The 25,936-nt window shown below is 44.1% G+C and overlaps 1 protein-coding gene across 2 annotated transcripts in view; it reads left to right on the top strand.

Moving 5' to 3' along the window:
- Positions 1 to 25,936, top strand: part of rbks (ribokinase) — a 63,812-nt gene that overhangs the window by 36,701 nt on the left and 1,175 nt on the right. For both annotated transcript variants that reach the window (XM_024429684.2, XM_024429683.2), the window contains 2 exons: positions 7,072 to 7,163; positions 12,940 to 13,134. In XM_024429684.2, coding sequence (XP_024285452.1) covers positions 7,072 to 7,163; positions 12,940 to 13,134 — 287 coding nt within the window. The remainder of the gene's footprint in view (positions 1 to 7,071; positions 7,164 to 12,939; positions 13,135 to 25,936) is intronic.

Here is a 25,936-nt window from a genome sequence, read left to right as displayed (position 1 = left end):
CTCTGGCAACAGCTCTGGCGAACATTCCTGCAGTCAGCATGTCAAGTGCATGCTCCCTTATCTGTAGCATTCTGTTGTGTGACAAAACTGCACATTTGTGACTTGTTTAAGGAAACTAGGCATATGTCGCGTGTCACTACTTCACAGGAGAGTCATTTGAACGTGAACTTTGTTTTAATATCAAAACGCGTTTTTTTGGCAGAAATGCCTTGTTGAACTTTCATGTGCCTTAATAACAAACTTGTACGGCATCTGTAAATACGAATAAAATTGTTAAATTACGAGCCTAGTTGGTTTAGCCAAAGACAAAGACAGGAACGTTCCCACTAGCCACGATTGTCTGAGATAATGGATGGGCTGGATATGCCGAGAGACGAGTTTGGATTGGTCTGCTGTGTAGCACGCTTCTGTCTATAACATGAGCTGGTCAGTATGTGTAGGTAATCCTTTCTAATGTGGCTTTTTTGAAAGATGTGATGTAGTAGAACTGCAAAAGTGTTGCTCTCCACTTCTGGAGGACCATGTTTTGAAATCAGTGGTAGGCCCAGTGGAATTAGAGTATGATAGCTAAGGAGATGGAGAAAATTCTGCCGTTTGATTGCAAATATGCAGGCTTTGGTATAAATCACCTGTCTCTGGATTACATCTTCAAGCTAAGGGCAACCATGGCATCCATGACAGAGAGGGAGAAGCGTTCATCCATGTATACGGGTAAGAGTCTAGCTAGCAACATTTTCAGATATTACACGTTTCTAATTTTGTCAAAGTAATTTTAATTTCAAGTTAGTGTACTGTTAGCTAGCTGGCTAACGTTAGCTGGCTTGCTCACTAGCTAACATTATGTGTATGATCTGTGTACTTTAGTAATATTATTCGTATGTCAGAGCCATTTACACGGCTAATTATAGCCTACTGTTAGCTAGCTAGCTAACATTGAACCTGGTTGGTTAGCCACCTGCATATTTATGCAGGGTAGTAACGTTATGAGTTGGGATTATGGTTAATTGTTTTTCTAGCTAGCTAGCTACATGTCTAAACAAAAGACTCCACTATGCAAGTCACCATTTCAATAGAATGTTCATGATGTCACTGCGACATCTGTTGATAGACGTAGCTGGTAAATTCGCTCTGGCTATCTACTCCGATTTCAGAGCACTCTTGTCTGAGTGTGCCAGAGCACAGAATAACTAACGAATTTACAAACGCTCAACACCCGTTGAATATGGCCAGTGTCAGTAAACGTTAAATTGTTGCCAGCAGCACAGTTTCAGTCTCTACTTTTATCCAATGTATAAAAAAAAAAACACAATTTCAAATGTTGATACATAAGACCGAATCGAGCCGGTCCCTCACATATTAGAGTGGCCTTTTATTGTCACCAGCACAAGGTGCACCTGTGTAAAGATCATGCTGTTTAATCAGCTTCTTGAAATGCCACATATGTCAGGTGGATAGATTATCTTGGCAAAGGAGAAATGATCACTAACAGAGATATAAACAAATGTGCGCACAAATTTGAGAGAAATAAGCTTTTTTGTGCATATGGAACATTTCTGGGATCTTTTATGAAACATGGCACCAACACTTTACATGTTTTTTCATACACTGAATTATTGATTTATTTTTTTAGACTGTGTATCATTCTTCCCAACTAATGAATATGTTGTTTATTCTCCATCTCTTTCTTTCTATCCTTTCACTCTACCTCGTAAGCAAGGAGAGGGTAATTATCTGAACCTGTAAGTGGTAATGCATCCATCCAAAGCCCTCTTTCTCTCTCTCTCACTCTGTCTCTCTTTCTCTCTCACTTTCTCCATTTTCTGCCCCTCTTTCTTTTTGCTCTCTGTTCAAGAGGTAGCTTTTATATTTTCTCACCAGATGCAATTAGAGCCTCTTAAACACTCTCCAAACGCTCTCCGGTGACTCATCCATCTGTGTGTGTGTGTGTGTGTGTGTGTGTGTGTGTGTGTGTGTGTGTGTGTGTGTGTGTGTGTGTGTGTGTGTGTGTGTGTGTGTGTGTGTGTGTGTGAGACTGCCTGCCTCACCCTCTCCTGACCTTTTCCATATATCTCTCTCTCTTACTTTCTCTCTCCTACTTGTTATTTCTCTCTTTCAGCCTCCTCCTCTCTTTACTTTTCTCCTTCTGCCTCTTCTAAACCCCTGCCTTTCTTTTTCTTTCTCGATCACTTTCTCCCTCCCTACATTTCTGTCTCTTATCCGGATAGTCCTCAAGAGAAAAACTCTGGTGTGTGTGTGTATGTGTATGTGTGTTTGCATGTGTGTGTGTGTGTGCGCATGCATGCGTACATAAACACACGCAAGTATATCGGAGGATGGCAATTATAAATGCAAGCAGCTCAGCCGACCTGACGAACCAAAAGACGTTGCGTCGAAAATGGGATCCTATTCCCTATATAGTGCACTACTTTTGACCAAGACCCATAGGTAGGCCATTTGGAACGCACCCCTAGACTCACAACACCTCCAGACATGACTCAGATGTTACCACATCTGCCATAACAGATGTGGCTCTAACCTACTCTCGCTCTACAGTACTGCACATCTACTACAGCTGTTGCCCACAACACCTGGAGGGAAAAATGGTGGTGAGCTGACTGATGACTATTAGCTAATGTCTGAGTATTTTAACACCTATGTCTGGCAGTTGCATATAGCTTTGGGTCGAGTCATTGTGTTATTATGGTTATGACAGACTGTGACGTTAGCACTGGACTGCACTTCAGGGTTCAATTCAGGAAGTAAAGTGAATTCAGGAAGTTAATTGAATTCGGTCAATTCAGGAAGTGAAATGTCAATGCCAATTTTCCTATTAGCTCTTCTATACACAATATTGGAATTGGAATTTCATTTTACTTCCTGATTTGATTTGTCTAGGTCCATTAATACCAGTATTTGTTACTATATTGACCTTGATTTGTGTGAATTAAAATAGAATTGACCCCAACCCTGCTTTACTGGCAAGTGCAGTGGCCACATGTTTGTATGTGCAGTTTCCTGCACTGTAGCTTATTCACCAGCATATCACTGGACTGGGGTTGAACCATCCTTCCTGGTCACGTGGTCGATGTAAAGATACACGGACATGTGGTGTCACCACAGATGGCAGATGGGCCTCAAGACAGGGTGGGGGTAAGAGGAAGAGGGTGATAGCGCTGTCCTTACACCTCAACTGGCTGCGCCTCTTTAGTTTACACTGCATTAGATACACAGAAACAGAAAAAGAGAGAGAGATAGACAAAGGAAGAGTGACATGAGAGAGTGGGAGGAATAGAGAACAAGTAGCCAGGGTACAGTATTTGAGAGAGAGATTTGGAGAGAGATGAAGTCTAGAAAGAGGAGATACAATAAAGAGAGAGGGGGATAAAGACTGGCGGAGAGAATGAAGAAAAAGTGAGCTGAGAGAGTTTACAAAGAGAGGGATGAGGGTCAATTGAAACTAGCTGTGAAAGTGAAGAGGGGGCAGATATTGAGAGAGGGAGAGGAAAGAGAGGGGTTTATTTGAAATTGTATCATATCAGAAACCTGTTTTCTCTCTTGGAAAGTGGAAGGAAGGTGTGATCTGTATCATCGAAACAGAGGTTGTGTAAGCTGAGTTTGACGTGTTGTCTGCGTGTGTGTACGCGCGTGTATGACGCACTGTTTCCACTTTTACTCGAAAGAGGCCCTAGCATCCACCTCAGAGCGCCAGGTGGCTAAAGCCCTGCGCATACCCACGCAGCTGCTCACTTACACACGCCCACACAATCACACACACACAAAACAGGGTTTTATTTCACAGATGCAGGAATACACAATGGCTTTAGCTTAAATAAAATCTGAGGTAAAATCAGTCACATACAGTTGAAGTCGGAAGTTTACATTAATTTAGGTTGGAGTCATTGAAACTCATTTTTCAACCACTCCACAAATTTCTTGATAACAAACAATAGTTTTGGTAAGTCGGTTAAGACATCTACTTTGTGCATGACACAAGTAATTTTTCCAACAATTGTTTACAGACAGATTATTTCACTTATAATTCACTGTATCACAATTCCAGGGGGTCAGAGGTTCACATACACTAAGTTGACTGTGCCTTTAAACAGCTTGTAACATTTCAGAAAATTATGTCATGGCTTTAGAAGCTTCTGATCGGCTAATTGACATAATTTGAGTCAATTGGAGGTGTACCTGTGGATGTATTTCAAGGCCTACGTTCAAACACTGTGCCTCTTTGCTTGACATCATGGGAAAATCAAAAGAAATCAGCCAAGAACCTAAAATAATAATTGTAGACCTCTACTAGTCTGGATCATCCTTGGGAGCAATTTCCAAATGCCTGAAGGTACCACGTTCATCTGTATAAACAATAGTATGAAAGTATAAACACCATGGGACCATGCAGCTGTCAAAACAACAGAACAACAGCAAAGGACCTTGTGAAGATGCTGGAGGAAACAGGTACAAAAGTATCTATATCCACAGTAAAATGAGTCTTATATCGACATAACCTGAAAGGCCGCTCAGCAAGGAAGAGCCCACTGCTCCAAAACTGCCATAAAAAGCCAGACTATGGTTTGCAACTGCATATGGGGACAAAGATCGTACTTTTAGGGGAAATGTCCTCTGGTCTAATGAAACAAAAATATGACTGTTTGGCCATAATGGCCATCGTTATGTTTGGAGGAAAAGGGGGAGGCTTGCAAGCCAAAGAACACCATCCCAACCGTGAAGCACGGGGTGGCAGCATCATGTTGTGGGGGTGCTTTGCTGCAGGAGGGACTGGTACACTTCACAAAATAGATGGCATCATGAGGTAGGAAAATTATGTGGATTCATTGAAGCAAAATCTCAAGACATCAGTCAGGAAGTTAAAGCTTGGTCCCACATGGGTCTTCCAAATGGACAATGAACCCAAGAATACTTCCAAAGTTGTGGCAAAATGACTTAAGGACAACAAAGTCAAGGTATTGGAGTGGCCATCACAAAACCCTGACCTCAATCCTATAGAAAATTTGTGGGCAGAATTTAAAAAGCATGTGCGAGCAAGGAGGCCTACAAACCTGACTCAGTTACACCAGCTCTGTCAGGAGGAATGGGCCAACATTCACCCAACTTATTGTGGGAAGCTTGTGGAAGGCTACCTGAAACGTTTGACCCAAGTTAAGCAATTTAAAGGCAATGCTACCAAATACTAATTGAGTGCATGTAAACTTCTGACCCACTGGGAATGTGATGAAATAAATAAAAGCTGAAATAAATCATTCTCTCTATTATTATTCTGACATGTCACATTCTTAAAATAAAGTGGTGATCCTAACTGACCGAAGACAAGGAATTTTTACTTGGATTAAATGTCAGGAATTGGAAAAACTGAGTTTAAATGTATTTGGCTAAGGTGTATGTAAACTTCCGACTTCAACTGTATGTACATCCATACACACATACTTTTCATAGGGCTCATCCGTACATACACAGAATAGCATGATGTTGGATAAAAACATGCAGGGTTAAGCTTCATAAATATTCACTGTGTACGGAGAGATACAACACATACAGTGCCATGAACATTTTTTTCCACCTTTCTGATTTTCTCTATTTTTGCATATTTTAGACACTGAATGTTATCAGATCTTCAACCTAATACTAGATAAAGGGAACCTGAGTGAATAAATGGCACAACATATTGATACTTTTGTCCTGTATTTAATAAACAAAGTTATGCAAAACCCAATGCCCCTGTGTGAAAGATTAATTGCTCCCGAGTGGTGCAGTGGTCTAAGGCACTGCATCTCAGTGCAAGAGGTATCCCTGGTTCAAATCCAGGCTGTATCACATCCGGCCGTCATTGGGAGTCCCATAAGGCGGCACACAATTGGCCCAGCGTCATCCGGGTTTGGCCGGGATAGGCCGTCATTTTAAATAAGCATTTGTTCTTAACTGACTTGCCTAGTTAAATAAGAGTTAAATATTTGTTTTAATTCAACACGCAATAACTGGTCGTGCCGCCTTCTAGCTGCAATGACTATACCCAAATTATTCCCGTAATTGCTGATCAGTCTCTCATCCATTTGTGGGGTTTCGAGCATTTACAGCTCATTTCAGGTCCTACCACAACATCTCAGTCAGGTTTAGGTTATTCCAAAGCTTTAAATGGGTTGCTTTTCAGCATTCTGATGTAGACTTTCTGGTGTGTTTTGTATCATTGTCTTGCTGCATGATCCAGCTGCACTTCAGCTTCATCTCACAGATGGAATGCAGTGTTTGGTTTCTCCCAGACATAACAGGTCCCATGTTGTCCAAAAAGGTAACATTTTGAATCATCTGTCCATAGAGATTCTTTCAGGGGTCTTGATGATCATCCAGGTGCTTCTATGTGCTTTTTTGGCAAACTTGAGTTATATTTTTGGACAACGTGTGTCCTGTTGTTTCTGGGAGAAACCAAACACTGCATTCCACGGTAAGAACCTCATACCAATGGTCAAGCATGTTCGCGGTAGTGTGATGGTTTGGGGATTCTTTGCTGCCTCACGACCTGGACGACTTGCCATCATTGAAGGAACCATGAATTCTGCTCTGTATCAGAGCATTTAAAGGAGAGTGTCTGTCCACCTGGTCAGTTTATGTCATGGGAAAGAGCAGGTGTTTTGTACAGTTAGGAAATTTCCCTGCAGGAAATGCTTAACTTGTAGACTGGTTGTAAAAGGGAGTTTTGTTACTGGTTCTCTGACTAGATAACAGACAAAATGTGATGTTTCCCAAAAGTCATCAAAATAAGTCTTTACCAGGTTGTAATCTTGTTATCTGAAGTCTTTACAACCAGGAAACCAGTTTCCAATGACCAAATTATGTCATTCTGATTTTGTCGTGTGTGTGGTAAGCTTTTTCTCTACCAACATATATCCATAAGCACTAGCTTTCTCTCATCCCATTTCATCTCACTCAGTCAATGAAATTGTTCAGTTGTTCCAGCACTCTGTAGTGGAGTGGATTGCTCTCTGGTAGCATTTACCTGATATGTACTTTACCAATTAAGTGTGGTGAATTTAGATAGTTTCCTATGTCTTACAGTGAAGACCATTTTCAACCCAGCGCCAGCCATTCCAGACCTGGATCCTGAATTCTATAGAGCATCCGATGTGTTCTGCTGTAACGAATCAGAGGTGAGAAAGATAGACAATATGAAGCAACACACACACACCTAATATATTTCAGCACCTATGTGCCTGAGGCGCTGTAGCAAACACTGAAGCCTGTAGTTAAAAAAACAAGCCTAGCCTCCCTTACTTCTTTGTTTCACAACCATTTGATTGTATTCTCAGGGTTACGGCCCTGTACATCAATAGCATAGCAGCTGCCTCAGAAGAATTATTCCCTCCCTCCCTCCATTTACAGTAAAGGGTGTTATGGATCCACCTTAGCCTCACCTCCACTGTCAGAGATGACAGATGGGGATTGGGATTGATGGGAAACATAGTTAGAAACAACAACAGGGCAGATATGTTAAAAGAGTGAGCCAGATTCACTCCTGGGGTAACACAGAGGTGAGTTTGCCCAGAAATGTCTCTTAGAGACTTTGATGTGGTCGGGGGCAGGGGGGCTTTCCAGGTGGGGACTTGAAAGCGAGAGTTGAAGATGGAGCCGACCGTCTGTCTTTTTCTCTTGTAAGTTTGAGTGTAACACACACACACACACTCATTGCTTTCACCCTCTCACCGCTGCTCATATTTCAGTCAAGGCAATGAAATGTTTCACCCGCCAGAGCACGCAAATGCACACAAACACACGGATCCTCTGGGCTTCTCCGATGAGTAAGAAGACCGACAGCTCTTTTTCTTATTTGGTAGCTGACCAGAACAGGGTGGCACCAGGGACTATGAGCACCGATAATATACTGTGGGTAGTTTCTTTTTCAACTGTCAAGGTATTGTTGGCTTGGAAGCTTTATGGAGGATGAATTGAAGGCCTCCGTTTGTGTTTGGTGTCCCCCCACAGAGAAGTGAGCTAGCTGAGATCATTGTCTGGGCAGGTGTGGAGGGTTGACAGACAAGATGGACACCCACTCCTCATCTTAAACCCGTACCTTTTTGTGTGTGTAGTCTCCCAGTGCCATGCAGAACCTAGAGGGGGGCTGAAGGATGTCAAAGTGCAGGCACTATTTGATCCACAGCTCACATAGAATGTTGACGTGTTTATAGTGATGGGACTCCATTATGGACCTCACACTGACTAGCTGCTATATAAATCAAATTGTATTTGACACATGCTTGGTAAACAACAGGTGTAGACTAACAGTGAAATGGTTACTTACGGGCCCGTTTTAATTATTTTTTTAAATGCAGAGATAGAATAATAGAAACACCAGTAACAGAGTTACTGGATGGGTAGGGGAGAGTCAGGTAAGTCGCGCCAAAGGGTTTGTTGAGCCACCCCTTGTTTCTAAGAAATTATACACAAATGCGTCCCTATTCTTACCCGGTCCCTATGCTCAATTAACCCCATTCCCAGGACAAGTTGTGCCAAGAGAGCCCCTTTTTTGACAAGCTTTGTTTTCAAAATTGAAAAGCCCATAAATACAATTGTTTCCGGAAAATTGTCCAAGAGAAGAAGAAAAATCCATTGCAAATGAATGCTTTTTATTCATTGATGGAAATACCAGTTGATGTGCTCCAACTCATACGAGACTTCAGCTAAGTGTACTGGGCAAAATTGGTGATGATTGTGTTGATTATCCCTGTTTCCAGTGTTCCCGCCGAAAGGGGATTCGTTCTCCAAAACAGAGTAAAGACGGCCCCAAGATCGAGCCTTCTTGAGGACAAAAGTAACAAGGCTGATGTGCATTGCAAGCTACTCCAAGGAGTAGCTTTTTTTTGACTTCTCAACAGCAGCGACTCACTTTGAACAGGCTACGGTGCGCCGCACCTTATTGTGTTCTTCAGGCCCAGTCCTAGCGATTCTTCTGCCGCCCCTGTGTCCTGTATAGTATAAAGATTTGGAATGGATTGATAGACTAGACTAGAATAATGATGTGTATCATGTGCAATTGATGTATTTCCGTTGAGCTTATTCAGTAGCACTTGGAAACAAAACATTGTTGACAAGTTTTCACGTCAGAGTTACAATGCTGCAATCACTAGGCAGCAAACTGCATATACAGTGGCAAGAAAAAGTATGTGAACCCTTTTGGAAATACCTGGATTTCTGCATAAATTGGTCATAACATTTGATCTGGTCATCTAAGTCACAACAATAGACAAACACAGTCTGCTTAAACTAATAACACACAAACAATTATACGTTTTCATGTCTTTATTGAACAAACCGTGTAAACATTCACAGTGCAGGGGGGAAAAGTATGTGAGCCCTTGGATTTAATAACTGGTTGACCCTCCTTTGGCAGCAATCGCCTCAACCAAACGTTTTCCGTAGTTGCGGATCAGACCTGCACAATGGTCAGAAGGAATTTTGGACCATTCCTCTTTACAAAACCGTTTCAGTTTCAGCAATATTCGGACTGATGAATATCACGGCTTTTAGAGATACTTTTGTAACCCTTTCCAGCTTTATGCAAGTCAACCATTCTTAATTTTAGATCTTCTGTGATCTATTTTGTCATATCAGGTAATGCTTCTTGTGAATAGCAAACTCAAATTTTGTGCTCTAACCAAAATCTCCAATCTTGTCTCATTGATTGGACTGCAGGTTAGTTGACTCCTGACTCCAATTAGCTTTTGGAGAAGTCATTAGCCTAGGGGTTTACATACTTTTTCCAACCTACACTGTTAATGTTTAAATTATGTATCCAATATAGACAAGAAAAATACAATAATTTGTGTGTTATTAGTTTAAGCACACTATTGTTTGTCTATTGTTGTGAGATCGATGAAGATCAGTTCAAATTTGATGACCAATTTATGCAGAAATCCAGGTAATTCCAAAGGGTTCACATACTTTTTCTTGCCACTGTAGTAGGAAACAGAGTTGTTATCAACAAGCCACATATATTACACATGACGAGTCAACCCCAAGAAAATTCAAATTACAATAAACAACATTTATTAACATCATTCGGTATAACTGTAAAAAGTTTGATATCATTTGAGCTTTTGAAACAAGTGCTTTCATAAATGCATGGTGCGGGCCTCGTTTCACAGGAGCATCTTAAAATAAGCAATCTCTCAAGGAACCAGACTTAACAAATTTCATTTATTTCCATATCGAATTTCATTATCCAACATCAGTTTTATAATTTCTTCATTTTGTGGCCGCCTCGAGTTTCCTCTTTCCACTGCTGTGGTGCTGAATCGCAGCAGGAGTGGGGCGGGGTGGCCCGGTCATGGCTAGAAGTGATCCAGCCTTTTTTTTTAGCAAACCCTTTTCCTAACCTTAACTAACTTCTCCTAACCTGTACGTAAATTATTCTAACCTGCTGCGTAAATTCTCCTAATCCGTTACGAAAAGTCAAATCTGTTGTTAATTTGACAAAAGCTGGATCCCGGCCCTGGGGTTCGTAGACAGCCATGTTTTGTTATTTATTAGGCCTAATTAAAATCTTCATGCCTAGGCTAAATTAAAGAGGCCTAGATTGTATTTGAAAACAGCAGTGTTTTGTTATTTATTAATTCATTCACATTTTCATAGAAGTAGCCTATAGGACAGGTCGTTATACTAATATAAATTGTGTTTTATTACTTTTTAGGCGACTTGTTATTCTAGGCTAAATGTTTTTTCCTTTCTTTTAAATTATATTCATTTATGATTAATAGCAGGGATGAAGACGCAACGGGCAATGTTTTGCTTTTCAATAAAACCTATCATGTTGGTATAAGAACAGTGTTCTAATTTATTTTATTACAACTTCACAGACTAATTTATATTTTGCACTTGTAACATAATTTTATGGGGATTTTTCTATGTTACTTTTATGTCAATTCAAGCTAGAGATATCAGCTGCGTCCTATCACATGCACCTGTGGAACGGTTGTTAAGACACTAACAGCTTACAGACGGTAGGCAATTAAGGTCACAGTTATGAAAACTTAGGATACTAAAGAGGCCTTTCTACTGACTCTGAAAAACACCAAAATAAAGATGCCCAGGGTCCCTGCTCATCTGCGTGAACGTTCCTTAGGTATGCTGCAAGGAGGCATGAGGCCTGCAGATGTGGGACGCCTAAGACAGCGCTACAGGGAGACAGGACGGACAGCTGATCATCCTCGCAGTGGCAGACCACGTGTAACAACACCTGCACAGGATCGGTACATCCGAATATCACACCTGCGGTACAGGATGGCAACAACAACTGCCCTAGTTACACCAGGAATCCATAATCCCTCCATCAGTGCTCAGAATGTCCTCAATAGGCTGAGAGAGGCTGGACTGAGGGCTTGTAGTCGTGTTGTAAGGCAGGTCCTCAACAGATATCACCGGAAACAACCTTGCCTATGGGCACAAACCCACCGTCGCTGGACCAGACAAAAGTGCTCTTCACTGACGAGTCGCAGTTTTGTCTCACCAGGGGTGATGGTCGGATTCGTGTTTATCATCGAAGGAATGAGCAAGGCGTCCAGTCCAGCTTCATGGCAGGAGCCTTCCTCTTCGCCTGTGCCCAGTCCAGGCACGGCGTCCAGTCCAGCTCCAAGGCCGGAGCCTTTCTCTGCGCCAAAGCCCAGTCCAGTGACGGCGTCCAGTCCTGCTCCATGGCCGGAGCCTTCTTCTGCGCCGATGCCCAGTCCAGGCACGGTGTCCAGTCCCGCTCCATGGCAGGAGCCTTCCTCTGCGCCTGTGCCCGGTCCAGGTACGGCATCCAGTCCCGCTCCATGGCAGGAACCTTCCTCTGCGCCGATGTCCAGTCCAGGCATGAGGTCTAGTCCCGCTCCAAGGCCAGAGCCTTCCTTTGCGCCTGTGCTCAGTCCAGGCACGGCGGGTAACTCAGCTCCATGGACGGAGCCTTCCACGGTGCCCAGTCCAGGCACGGCGTCCAGTCCCGCTCCAAGACCGGAGCCTTCCTCTGCACCAGTGCCCGGTCCAGGCACTATGTCCAGTCCCGCTCCACGGCCGGAGCCCTCCTCTGCGCCGGTGCCCGGTCCAGGCACGACGTCCAGTCCCACTCCAAGACCAGAGCCTTCCTCGGCGCCGGTGCCCGGTCCAGGCACGGCGTCCAGTCCCGCTCCATGGCAGGAGCCTTCCTCTGTGCCCAGTCCAGGCATGGCGGCCAACTCAGCTCCAAGGCCGGAGCCTCCTCGGCACCGGTGCCCAGTCCGGGTGTGGCGTTCAACCCAGCTCCATGGTCGGGGCCCTCCTCTGCGCCGAGGCCCAGTCTTGGCACGGCCACCGACGATAGATGCCCACCAGGACCCTCCCCTATAGAGTCAGGCTTTGCGGCCGGAGTCCGCACCTTTAGAGGGGGGGGGGGTACTGTCACGCCCTGACCATAGAGAGCCTTTTTATTCTCTATTTTGGTTAGGTCGGGGTGTGACTAGGGTGGGTAATCTAGGTTGTTTTATTATTTTATATGTTGGCCTGGTATGGTTCCCAATCTTGTTTTTGTGTTGTTGCCTGTGAACACTCCAGAATGTCACGTTTCGTTTATTCTTTATTGTTTTGTTGTGCGGTTCACTATTAATAAATATTTATACATTTAAATCAAATATTGAAATGATCCATGGTATGACGATCTTAAACAATTCCATATATTAGCTTACCCCCAATAGATGTAAAACTGAACTAATAGGGATTTATAAAGTGATTTTGTAAAGTGCCTCCATTATAAGAACTCAACTTACCCCTCACCAATGTCCTGCACCCTCCTAGGCGATGCACACCCACACACTCAACCTACATAGATTTTCACTTTGAGGTGGGCCAGTAGTCTGAAGGTTGCTGGCTCAAATCCCAGACCACACAATCTCTAACACACCTCCCTGGTGGTCTCCACAGGCAGAGCTGCTGACAGGGGTGGCCGTGGCGAGTATAGAGGATGCTGGCCGGGCCGGTGAGGAGCTGCTGAGGCGAGGCTGCAGCTCGGTCATCATCACCCTGGGCTCCCGGGGCTGCGTTGTGCTGTCGGCACATGAGCCCTCGTCCCCATCACACCACATCCCCACCAAGCCGGTGACAACAGTGGATACCACGGTAAGAATAAACCTAGGGTCTTAATATCACAGTTTCTCAAGCCTGCATGTCAAAGTGTAGGCATATTGGCTATAGTTAAATGAGGGAGGCGTCAGAAAATGTAGCTAAACTTTAATGAGACTTATTTATACGAAACAAAAATATAAACGCAACATGTGAAGTGTTGGTCCCATGTTTCATGAGCTGAAATAAAAGATCCCAGACATTTTCCATATACACAAAAAGCTTTTCTCTAAAATGTTGTGCACAAATGTTTTAGTAAGCATTTCTCCGTTGCCAAAGTAATCCATTCACCTGACAGGTGTGGCATATCAAGAAGCTGATTAAACAGCATGATCATTACACAGGTGCTATAAAAGTCCACTCTAAAATGTGCAGTTTTCTCACAAAAAGTTCGGAGGACTCATGGCTCTTGACCTTCGCCTCTCCCGAGTCCGTACGGGAGTTGCAGCAATGGGACAAGACTGTAACTAACAATTTGATACCACGAAATTGAGGAGAACAAGGGCTAAGAAAATACATATTACATTTTTTGTTATTTGTAGCCCCCCCTCCTTCACTTCAAAGAGGAAGGCATCTGATCAGCCAACATCAGTGCAGCAGAAAAGAGAACAAGCTGAGAATGAGTACCGTAGGTGTTTCCAACCAAACTTTTGACTGGTACTGTGTAATATATACATTGCTGTTCAAAAGTTTTGGGTCACTTAGAAATGTCCTTGTTTTGGAAAGAAAAGCATTTTTTTGTCCATTAAAATAACATCAAATTAATCAGAAATACAGTTTGTTTCACAATAAAAAATATGTAGCATCTTCAAAGTGGTAGGCATGTTGTGTAACTCAAATGATACAAACCCCCCAAAAATCCATTTTAATTCCAGGTTGTAAGGCAACAAAATAGGAAAAATGCCAGGGAGGGTGAATACTTTTGCAAGGCACTGTATTTTTCCCCGTCTCAACTACTCAACTAAATGGGGATGTATGTCCCTATGCAAAATATAAAAATGTTTTGTCATCCAGCTCTTCTTGGAAAAAGGAATCATCAGGAACAGCCATTGTAGCTAATTATTTAGCCAACTAGGGTAGGCAGTGAGTACACTGTAACAGCTCCTGTAAACTAGTACCGCCACCATTTTGAAAAGCTTGCCTTCGAGGGTAGGAACAAGGAAGTATGGCTCCTGTCAGGCTGTAATCTTCACAAAGCCCGGGAAAATGAGTCAACCTAGATATCCTGCAATGTCCTGGCAGATATGAATATCGTTGAGAAAAGTTCAATGGCTCTATTGAGCAAGAACAACCATATCTTCACGCTGCTAGCGGGAACGTGCAATCGGAAAAACACAAAGGCCACAACTGTAACGTCCGTCGTTAAATGAAGACCAAGGTGCAGCGTGGTAGGCGTACATTTTCTTTTAATTATAAATATTCCACCAAAAACAATAAACAACTCAACGAACGTAAAGCTAAGAGTGCAAACACATGCAACAACCAAAGACATGATCCCACAACTGAAGGTGAGAAAAAGGGCCGGGGGCTCCGGACTGGGGAACGTCACTGCAGGCTCCTTGCCATAGACCATCAATACAGGCACCGGGCCATGGATCATCACTGGTGGCTTTGTGCCATCGATTACCACTACAGGCTCCGGGCCATGGATCATCACTGGAGGCTTCGTGCCATGGATCATCACTGGAGGCTCCGGGCCATGGATCATCACTGGAGGCTTTGTGCCATGGATCATCACTACAGGCTCCGGGCCATGGATCATCACTGGAAGCTTCGTACGTGGAGCCGGAACAGGTCTCACCGGACTGAGGAGACGTACTGGAAGCCTGGTGCGGGGAGCAGCCACAACGCGTCCTGGCTGGATACCCATTTTAGCTCGGTGAGTGTGGAGAGCTGGCACGGGACTCACTGGGCTATGAAGGTGCACTGGAGGCATAGTGCGTAGAGCCGGTGCAGGATATGCTGGGCCGTGGAGGCGTGCTGGAGGTCTGGAGCGTAGAGCTGGCACAACGCGTCCTGGCTAAATCCCCCCTGTAGCACGGCAAGTGCGGGGAGCTGGCACAGGCCGCACTGGGTTGTGCTGGCGAACTGGGGATACCGTGCGTAGAGCTGGCGCAGGATATCCTGGGCCAAAGAGACGCACCGGAGGCCAGGAGCGCTGAGCAGGCACAATCCGTCCTGGCTGAATGCCCACTCTAGCACGGCAACTGCGAAGGATCTTACACAGAGCGCACCGGGCTGTGGATGCGCACTGAAGGCATGGTGCGCAGAACCGGATAACACGGTGCTTGACCGGTCACTCGCTCCCCACGGTAAGCACGGGGAGTTGGCTCAGGTCTAAACCCTGAGTCTGCCAATCTCCCCGTGTGTCCCCCCCATATTTTGGGGGGGCTGCCTCTCGTGCTTGCTTCGTTGAGCTAACTCCTCGTATCGTCGCCCTTCCACTTTCGCTGCCTCTATCTCCTCCTTCGATACTCCCCAGCCCTTGTCCATGGTCCTGCTCCCTCCAGGATTTCCCCCCAGGTCCAGTCCTCCTGACCACGCTGCTTGGTCCGTTGGTGGTGGGATCTTCTGTAACGTCCGTCGTTAAATGAAGACCAAGGTGCAGCATTGTAGGTGTACATTTTCTTTCATTTGAAATGTTCCACCAAAAAACAATAAACAACTCAACGAAAGTAAAGCTAGGAGTGCAACACACAAAGACAAGATCCCACAACTCAAGGTGGGAAAAAGGGCTGCTTAAGTATGATCCCCAATCAGAGACAACGATAGACAGCTGCCTCTGATTAGGAACTATACTCGGCCAACAAAGAAATATAAACATAGATATCCCACTCTAGTCACACCCTGACCTACCAAATAGAGAATTTAAAGGATCTCTAAGGTCAGGGCGTGACAACAACAATTGCTACAAAACATGGCTCCATTCATTTTTATATCAGACAGCCGGCTCAATCAACCAGTGACGTCATTGGTAGCGCAAAAATGTATAAATACAGCTATAGTGCATAATTATGTCCGAAACACCCTTTCATCATTCATATATTATGTAGGGAGACCTGAAAAACATCCCAAATAGTGTCTAGCGGTGAAGTTTACATTTAATATGCCATTGAAACCAGCATTTGTATCATGTTCTATTGGTTTTCAAATCAACTTTTTTTTTGTCCAGCAGCCAACGGCATAATCATTAACATATACTTTAAGTAGCCCATGTTAGTTGATGCATCTTTAGATCGCCCTTCTTTCTTAACTTCTAACAGATATTTTCACCTGTCAAATGAAACGACTCACCGCGTGCGGTTCACTTTTGAGAATGGTGTTTTCTGCAAATTGCATTTTGGAACATTCCTGTGTACCCTACAGCCATGTGCATATTGTTGAGCTTATAATATGAAGAAGTAAAACATTATAGACATTTTAAGCTATACATTTTGATCTGTTGCGTTAATGTTCAGTGGTTGTATGAATTTGGGATCTGTCGCCCCAGAACTGTCCCAGAACCTTACGACATTTTTTATCATCCCAGAGATAACCATAATTTCAATCCCCGGGGGGGAATTATTTAATAAAGAAGTCAATAAGCATAGTGTAAACAACTCTATGAGGCCATAAGCCAAGAGGAAAATACTCACCCAGAAGCAGCACTCTTTGTGGCCGGGGACTTTAATGCAGGCAAACTTAAATCAGTTTTACCAATTTTTTTACCAGCATGTCACATGTGCAACCAGAGAAAAACAAATCCTAGACCACCTTTACTCCACACACAGAGATGCATACAAAGCTCTCCCCCGCCCTCCATTTGGCAAATCTGACCATAATTCCATCCTCCTGATTCCTGCTTACAAGCAAAAACTAAAGCAGGAAGTACCAGTGACTCACTCAATACGGAAGTGGTCAAATTACGTGGATGCTACACTACAGGACTGTTCTAATAGCACAGACTGGAACATGTTCCGGGATTCATCCAATGGCATTGAGGAGTACACCACCTCAATCATCGGCTTCATCAATAAGTGCATCGACGACGTCGTCCCCACAGTGACTGTACGTACATATCCCAACCTGAAGCCATGGATTACAGTCAACATCCGCATTGAGCTAAAGGCTAGAGCTGCCACTTTCAAGGAGTGGGAGACTAATCCGGGCACTTATAAGAAATCCCGCTATGCCCTCAGACTAACCAACAAACATGCAAAGCGTCAATACAGGATTAAGATTGAATCCTACTACAACGGCTTTGACGCTCGTCGGATGTGGCAGGGCTTGAAAACATTTACGGTCTACAAAGGGAAACCCAGACGCAAGCTGCCCAGTGACGTGAGCCTACCAGATGAGCTAAATGCCTTTTATGTTTGCTTCGAGGCAAGTAACACTGAAGCATGCACGAGAGCACCAGCTGTTCTGGATGACTGTGTGATACCGCTCTCGGTAGCCGATGTGAACAAAACCTTTAAACAGGTCAACATTCACAAAGCCGTTGGGCCAGACGGATTACCAGGATGTGTACTCAAAGCATGTGTGGACCAACTGGCAAGTGTCTTCACTGACATTTTCAACCTCTCCCTGACCGGGTCTGTAATACCTACATGTTTCGAGCAGACCACCATAGTCCCCGTGCCCAAGGAAGCGAAGGTAACCTGTCTAAATGATTACTGCCCTGTGGCATTCATGTCGGTAGCCATGAAGTGCTTTGAAAGGCTGGTCATGGCTCACATCAACAGCATCCTCCCGGACACCCTAGACCCACTCCAATTCGCATACCGCCCCAACTGATCCACAGATGATGCAATCTCAATCGCACTCCATACTGCCCTTTCTCACCTGGACAAAAGGAACATCTATGTGAGAATGCTGTTCATTGACTACAGCTCAGCGTTCAACACCATAGTGCCCACGAAGCTCATCACTAAGCTAAGGACTCTGGGACTAAACACCTCCCTCTGCAACTGGATCCTGGACTTCCTGATGGGCCGCCCCCTGGTGGTAAGAGTAGGCAGCAACAGGTCTGCCACACTGATCCTCAACACTGAGGCCCCTCAGGGGTGTGTACTTAGTCCCCTCCTGTATTCCCTGTTCACCCACAACTGTGTGGCCAAACACGACTCCAACACCATCATTAAGTTTGCTGACGACACAAAAGTAGTAGTCCTGATTGCCGACAACGATGAGACAGCCTATAGGGAGGAGGTCAGAGAACTGGCAGTATGGTGACCGGACAACAACCTCTCCCTCAATGTGAGCAAGACTAAGAAACTGATCGTGGACTACAGGAAAAGGCGGGCCTTGCCGAACAGTCCCCCATTAACATCGACGGGGCTGTAGTGGAGCTGGTCGAGAGTTTCAAGTTCCTCGGTGTCCACATCGCCAACGAACTATCATAGTCCAAACATACCGAGATAGTCGTGAAGAGGGCATGACAAAACCTTTTCCCCCTTAGGAGACTGAAAAGATTTGTCATGGGTCCCCAGATCCTCAAAGGGTTCTATAGCTGCACCATTGAGAGCATCCTGACCGGTTGCATCACCGCCTGGTATAGAAACTGCTCGGCATCTGAACGTAAAGGCGCTACAGAGGGTAGTGCGAACGGCCCAGTACATCAATGGGGCCAAGCTTTCCAAGACCTATATAATAGGTGGTGTCAGAGGAAAAGCCCATAAAATTGTCAGAGACTCCAGTCACCCAAGTTATAGACTTTTTTCTTTCTCTACTACCGCACGGCAAGCGGTACTGGAGCGCCAAGTGTAGGACCAAAAGGCTCCTTAAACAGCTTCTACACCCAAGCCATAAGACTGCTGAACAATTAATAAAATTGCCAGCGGACAATTTACATTGACCCCCACCACCCCCTCCCTTTTGTACACTGCTGCTACTCGCTGTTTATTATCCATGCATAGTCACTTCACCCCCACCTACATGTACAAATTACCTCAACTAACCTGTACCCCTGCACACTGATTCGGTACCGGTGTCCCCTGCATATAACCTCGTTATTGTTATTCTTATTGTGTTACTTTTTTATTATTTTTGTTTTAGTCTACTTGGTAAATATTTTCTTCTTCTTGAACTGCACTGTTGGTTAAGTGCTTGTAAGTAAGCATTTCACAGTAAAGTCTACACTTGTTGTATTCGGCGCATGTGACAAATACAGTTTGATTTGTCTTATTCTCTATGGTAAAAAAAAGTTATTTATTTTGAAAAGTGGTTCCTTGCATCATACAATGATGTAAAAATGGTGTTACAGACAAGTGACTGGACATGTGACTTGAGCTTTTGGACAAGTAAAACAATCAGACCTACTTGTCTGAAGTGGCTAAAAAAGTAAATGTCAAACCCTGCACATTATTTTCCATGATCTAACAACTGATTCCTCGACATAGCCATAAAAGAAAAGCAGATGTTTGCATCACTTTGATGTGGACACTCCTCTTCAACTTCTGGGGGGACACCGAAAAAGATTACGTATGCGCACAATATGTTGTGTACTACTAATCACCATGACGTGATTAAATTAAATTCTCTCGGCCCCAGACCAGCACACGCTGTACGACGTCCCAGAGGTGGAGGCTAATGGCTCGGTAGTTTCTCACCCCAGCAGAGGTTAAAGATTAAACTGGGTTTTATAGGGGATGTGGGGACATTTTGGATTCTCTTCCTGATTTCATCTTGAAAAGGCTTTGCCGTCACGCCTGGCTCGGTGAGACTTTCACACTTCCTGTTCGAGTTTGGGACACAACTGATTTAGAGTTGATGCATTTGTTAGGCTATAGAGAAAAATGGTCATTTTCAATTTGTTTGCATACAACTACAGATGATTCATTTGATAAATTCTACAGGGTGACAGTGTTGTGAATTAGAGAGTCCAGTGGTTTGCGTGCAGTTGATATTGAGCTGCAAAAGTACAGATGCATTCAAACTACAAGATTATATCTCCTTAAACTGGGTGTCTTTTATCTTGTGTTTAATAAGAAACTTTTCCATTTTGAAACTCATTGTTCCTGTTTGGAATCAAAATCCCCCATTAACTGAAGTTAAAACAAGTGAACCCACTGAAGCAGGAGAGTAACAATAGGGGAGTGTTTAGGCCTTCATGACTGTTGGGTTTTTTCTCTCTCCCATCAACACCTTGCCACGACGCGAAGTGTCATATTCCTGTCTCAGTGTGTATGTCTGTACTGTAACTTAGTGTGTATGTCTGTACTGTAATCAACCTTATACACTCCCCATTTACAAAACAGTACAATAGATACCAATTTGCTGAAGTCAGTGCAATGTGAGAGTGCTCAGAAGCAATTAGTGTCCTGACTGCGTGTGTACAGATCCCACAAGTTAGCTTTACCGATCCATTAATGTTACCAAAACTATTTGTACTGCAATCTGCCTCGGTGTACCTATAATTAAATGACCCTTTATACTTTTACTGTCCCTAGTAATACACGCAAACACACCAACTCCCCCATTCCCTGGTGGTGCATACAAAATGAACCATAGCCCTGAGGGGAACCTGGTTTAGCTTCCTTCACCCCAAACCCCCTCCCCTCCCTCTGTGACTCACCTCTCAGCCCTGCACCAGTCAGCAGAACACAACACAGCCCAGCCTGTGATCGGGCCTTGGTTTTGGCAGTGCTCCCCCCCTACACTTTGATGGCCCCATAAATTCTGGAGTGTTTAACTCTTTTGGATGCCCTAATCCCTCTTCCAGTAAACAATTTATTTTTACTAGCAAAAGAAAAGATTGTTTTCTGAATGGCTAGTCAGCCTCACAGACCTTCGGTGTTTCCTTTTTATTTATTTGATAAAACATTTTTACATGCATGGTAAGGCCTCTTTAAAAAGTATTTGGTTCTTTGATTTTGTTGATTGGCGTTTTTCGCTGAGTGAACACGGTGTAGTGCTGTGCTCTCATTTTTTTTCACCAGGAGCATGTTTGCTTGGTGTGAATTTGGTGGCTTCGATGCTATGCGTGGGTTGGCGAACTGAGGAAGGAGGCTGGGTCTGAAGCTATGATCTTGCAGGATCAACACTGTCACCACCCAAAAACACACATAAATATTGTTTTATTATACTGCCAGTATCCTTTCCAGTCAGTGCTGAGTTCAAAGCAGCATACAATTCTAGCTTCTCCTGGTTGCTACCCCAGTTCTTTCATCATCCACTGAACCACAACACCCTCCCCCCTCCTCTTCCACGAGCAACACATTGTACGTGGCAAGGCTTTAGAGGCGGAGTCAGGGTCAGCTGCAAAGCTGGACTGGTAACAAAGCAAAATTCACTCTTCCCTCCCGTCTTCCCCTAAAGTTTTCCTTCTTTCTTAAATTGAGTGCAGGCATTCCTACTTTCACAGAGGCTGCGCTGTTAGTGTGGACGATTGGATGATGCGCACACAAGTCTGCGGTCTCTGTCTCTCACGCACACACACACAGTGGCCACCCCTTTGGTCTGTGCTTTTCCTGTACTGTGGGGTTGGTGTGATGGTGGGGGTAGTTGCCAGGCCAGACAAAACAGCTCAGAGTGGGTCTGGACAATCCATATCACCCTGACTTCCTTCCTATGAGAGGAGACAGATGACCACACACAGGCTTGTTCCTGGAAGCGGTAGGTAGGGGAATACCCCAGTATTCTTCACCTCTTCCGAACCCTGACCACCGCGTAGTTAGTCACTGCGAAGCTGGCGCAACGAAGGGAGGCCCCCATGAAGTCCTTATTGGACTGCACATGCCAGTGGTTAGTTACCACCTCTATGCCATGTAATCCAAGCTATCCTCTTCTTCTGAATCTGTGTACATTGATCACACTGGTGAAATGAAGAAGAAAATGACAAGACCGTAAACCAAAATGATGGACAGATCAAAGACATTGTGCTCAGGAGGCTTAATCTATTCAATTTACTGTGCTTTTGATCTGGTCATTATCTTCCGATAATTCCGCAGAGCAACTGTCATCATTCTTTCCCGGAAGCTTGGGGTCCAGTTACAGTTTGAGTCAGCACTGGCCACGGAGTTCTTTACTCTCTCTAGGGGGTCCTTATTGATGAGGTCCCCAGGCTGGGGATTACTGTTTCCCCATCCGTCACGCCCGTATGGGAGACTAGATTACAGGAAATATAGTCATTGTGATGCACAATGTCAGATTCTTTGTATCCCCTTTTTAAGACTAAGTTTAGGGCAGGGATCCGTTTTGAAAGAAAGGAGACTAATGAAGAGCACCACGAAGGAAGTTGGATTTGCAGATCTGTTTTGATTTCAAAAAAGCATTTGAATGTTGACAAAAAAATAACATGCCACAACATGCATCTTCACTCATAGACCACAGTTGTTTATGCTGATGTTAGATTGCTCATGCTGCGCCTTACTTCAAACTTTTACGACTCTAGCAATGCTGAGAACCAGCCAAGGGATAAAGGTCACCGTGTAGCGGACGGAGCTAACCGTGAGAGAGCATCAGTACTCATCCACGGCTACCGCTTCTGTCGTTTGACTGACAGGCTTTCCAATCTAACCTTCACCAAAGTGTGTCGAGGGCAGCCGCAGCGGGGCTGAGGGGGGCTGAGGTTGTCAGCTCCAGTGAGCGTCACGTGGGGATGCGACGCTGTCACATGTCAGTCTCAGGCATTGCTTTCAACACAAGACGAGAGGACAGTGACTCGGCATGGGGAGCATTGGAACGTGGTGGACAGAGACGATCAGACTGGAAGACTTGAGTTGTTATCCTGTGTCACTCCAGTTACACTCTTGAGAAATTACAAAAACATTGAGGATCAGTTCTCAGTATGTGTATCCTGTAGTTTACATGTTCATCATTTCTGTTGATTATAATGGAATTGGCCTGATTCTGTGGTGGAAAAAGAATAAGAATGCCAACTTGAAATAGAAATTTGTAAATGATCGCAAATGTTCTGGCAACTTGGCTGATAATGTGATACCTTCTTTTCTCTCAAATTTCTTTGGTATGTTATTTGTCTCTTCATGCCAACCTCATTGAGTTTGGGTGTGGACAGGGTGTAGTCATTGTCTCACCAGAACTGTGAACTGGAAACTTGTCAAAGTGGGACCGTACATTTCCACATGGTAAGCACAACCCAAACCAACGACCAGACAGGAGACAAACATACAGTGCTTTCGGAAAGTATTCAGACACCTTGACTTTTTCTACTTTTTTTTACATTAGTCTTATTCTAAAATGGATGAAAAAAATATATAATCCTCATCAATCTACACACAATACCCCATAATGAAAAAGCAAAAACAGATGTAGAAATGTTAGCAAATTTCTTACAAATAAAAAACAGATACCTTATTTACATAACTATTCAGACCCTTTGCTATGAGACTTGATATTGAGCTCGGGTGCATCCTGTTTCCATTGATCATCCTTGAGATGTTTCTACAACTCAATTGGAGTCCAACGGTGCTAAATGAAATTGATTGGACATGATTTCGAAAGGCACACACCTGTGTATATATAAGGTCCCACAGTTGACAGAGCATGTCAGAGCAAAAACCAAGCCATGAGGCCGAAGGAATTGTCCGTAGAGCTCTTGAGACAGGATTGTGTCGAGCTACAGATCTGGGGAAGGGTACCAAAACATTTCTGCAGCATTGAAGGTCCCCAAGAACTGTGTCCTCCATCACTCTTAAAATGGAAGAAATTTGGAACCACCAAAACCTAGAGCTGGCCGCCTGGCCAAACTGAGCAATCGGGGAGATAGGCCTTGGTCAGGGAGGTGACCAAGAACCCAAATTATCGCTCTGACAGAGCTCAACAGTTCCTCTGTGGAGATGGGAGAACCTTCCAGAAGGACAACCATCTCTGCAGCACTGCACCAATCAGGCCTTTATGGTAGAGTGGCCAGACAGAAGCCACTCCTCAGTAAAAGGCACGACAGCCCACTTGGAGTTTGCCAAAAGGCACCTAAAGGATTCTCAGACCATGAGAAAGAAGATTCTCTGGTCTGATGAAATCAAGGTTGAATGCCAAGCATCACGTCTGGAGGAAACCTGGCACCATCCTTACGGTGAAGCATGGTGGTGGCAGCATCATGCTGTGGGGATGTTTTTCAGCGGCAGGAACTGGGAGACTAGTCAGGATCGAGGGAAAGATGAACGAAGCAAAGTACACAGAGATCCTTGATAAAAACCTGCTCCAGAGCGCTCAGGACCTCAGACTTGGGCTAAGGATCACCTTCCAACAGGACAATGACCCTAAGCACACAGCCAAGACAACACAGGAGTGGCTTCGGGACAGGATATCCTTGAGTGGCCCAGGCAATGTCTGAACTTGAACCCGATCTCTGGACAGACCTGAAAATAGCTGTGCAGCAACGCTTCCCATCCAACCTGACAGAGCTTGAGAGGATCTGAAGAGAATGGGAGAATGGGAGAAACTCCCCAAATACAGGTGTGCCAAGCTTGTAGCGTCATACCCATTTTTTTTTAACCTGTTTTTGCTTTGTCATTATGGGGTATTGTGTGTAGATTGATGAAGAAAAACTATATAATACATTTTAGAATAAGGCTGTAATAAGGCTGTAACGATGTTGAAAATGTCAAGGGGTCTGAATACTTTCTGAATGCTCAGTACATGGGTAAAAATTTTAATCTACCCACTTTTTCTCCCCCTGTATTCACTTTTTCCAGGCTCTCACCAATCCCTGAAAGTCACCTTTGACTCTAGCCTTGTTTCTTGGCTGATGAGAGTTCTGAATGGGGGATGTGGTGGGAGGCTACTTGGGGGAGGGGTGAAGGTGTTCGGGGAAGTGTGCAATGAACTATTTGAGAGGCAGAACGGTGAGTAATTGGCCAGGCTTGTGAGAACCAGTGGCGGGGGCCATCTGTGGTTAAATCTGAACGCTTTGCCACATTCCTCCATGCGTTTTCCTATCAGTGATCTAACACCCTCATCTCTCCTACACACCCAAGCCCACCCCCCTGGGCGCCTATTGCACATTCCATCATCACTGTCAATAGCAGAGAGAAAGAAAGATTAAACCCATGATAAACCGATAGGCAATCCCAGAGGAGTGTTAGCCTATAAAACTGCCAGGATGGCAGAAAACTGGAATAGGGGTGATGCCCAAAGGACTTATTCGCACCTAATCCTAACTTGGGATCTGCGCGCTGAACTTGGGACTTATAAGAACCATGCGTTGATGTCAATAATAGATGTGTGCAAAATTTGATCGCAAATTAGGACTTTGAATTGGTCCTCCTCCTCACCAATTACTACTATGAGGTTGTTGTCTTTAAACATGCCTATAACCTCAGGTTGTATAGGATACACGAGACAAAGTGCTAAAATATACATCAACAAAATATGCTCAAATTAGCAAAAATGTTTTTTTACTGTATAAGTAAGTATCTTGTTTGATACTGTAAATGGGTAATGTTGTGTCAAAAAGGAACAAAAATGTCCATGAAATTGAGTTCATGAAATGTCCTAAATACATGTCCTTTCAATGTTTGACATATTTTGAATTTGTATTTTAGTTATGGCATTTGTACTCAAGCCTCTGATAATTATATTTAGTTTGCACAGATCAAGTTTAGGTAGGTATCATTTGAAAGATATCATGTGCTCAGAAATATGACTTGTATTTAAATGTTGATAATGCTTTACTTTTATTAATTCTGGGGAAAAAAATACCGTTTTTATTTCTATACATTTTTATATTGACTTGTACATTGTGGTATATGGTATAATTCTGCCAAGCTGACCCTGTCAAAAGGCAAATCTCTTCGGCTAAATATGTTGGTGAGAATGTAAATGTATTACGTTATTCTGGCATATTATATGAATAATA

The sequence above is a fragment of the Oncorhynchus tshawytscha genome, linkage group LG08 (genome assembly GCF_018296145.1).
Source record: "Oncorhynchus tshawytscha isolate Ot180627B linkage group LG08, Otsh_v2.0, whole genome shotgun sequence".
NCBI classification, from domain to species: Eukaryota; Metazoa; Chordata; class Actinopteri; order Salmoniformes; family Salmonidae; genus Oncorhynchus; species Oncorhynchus tshawytscha.
Note: the sequence above shows the minus strand (reverse complement) of the source record. Positions and strands in the feature narration are given on the sequence as shown.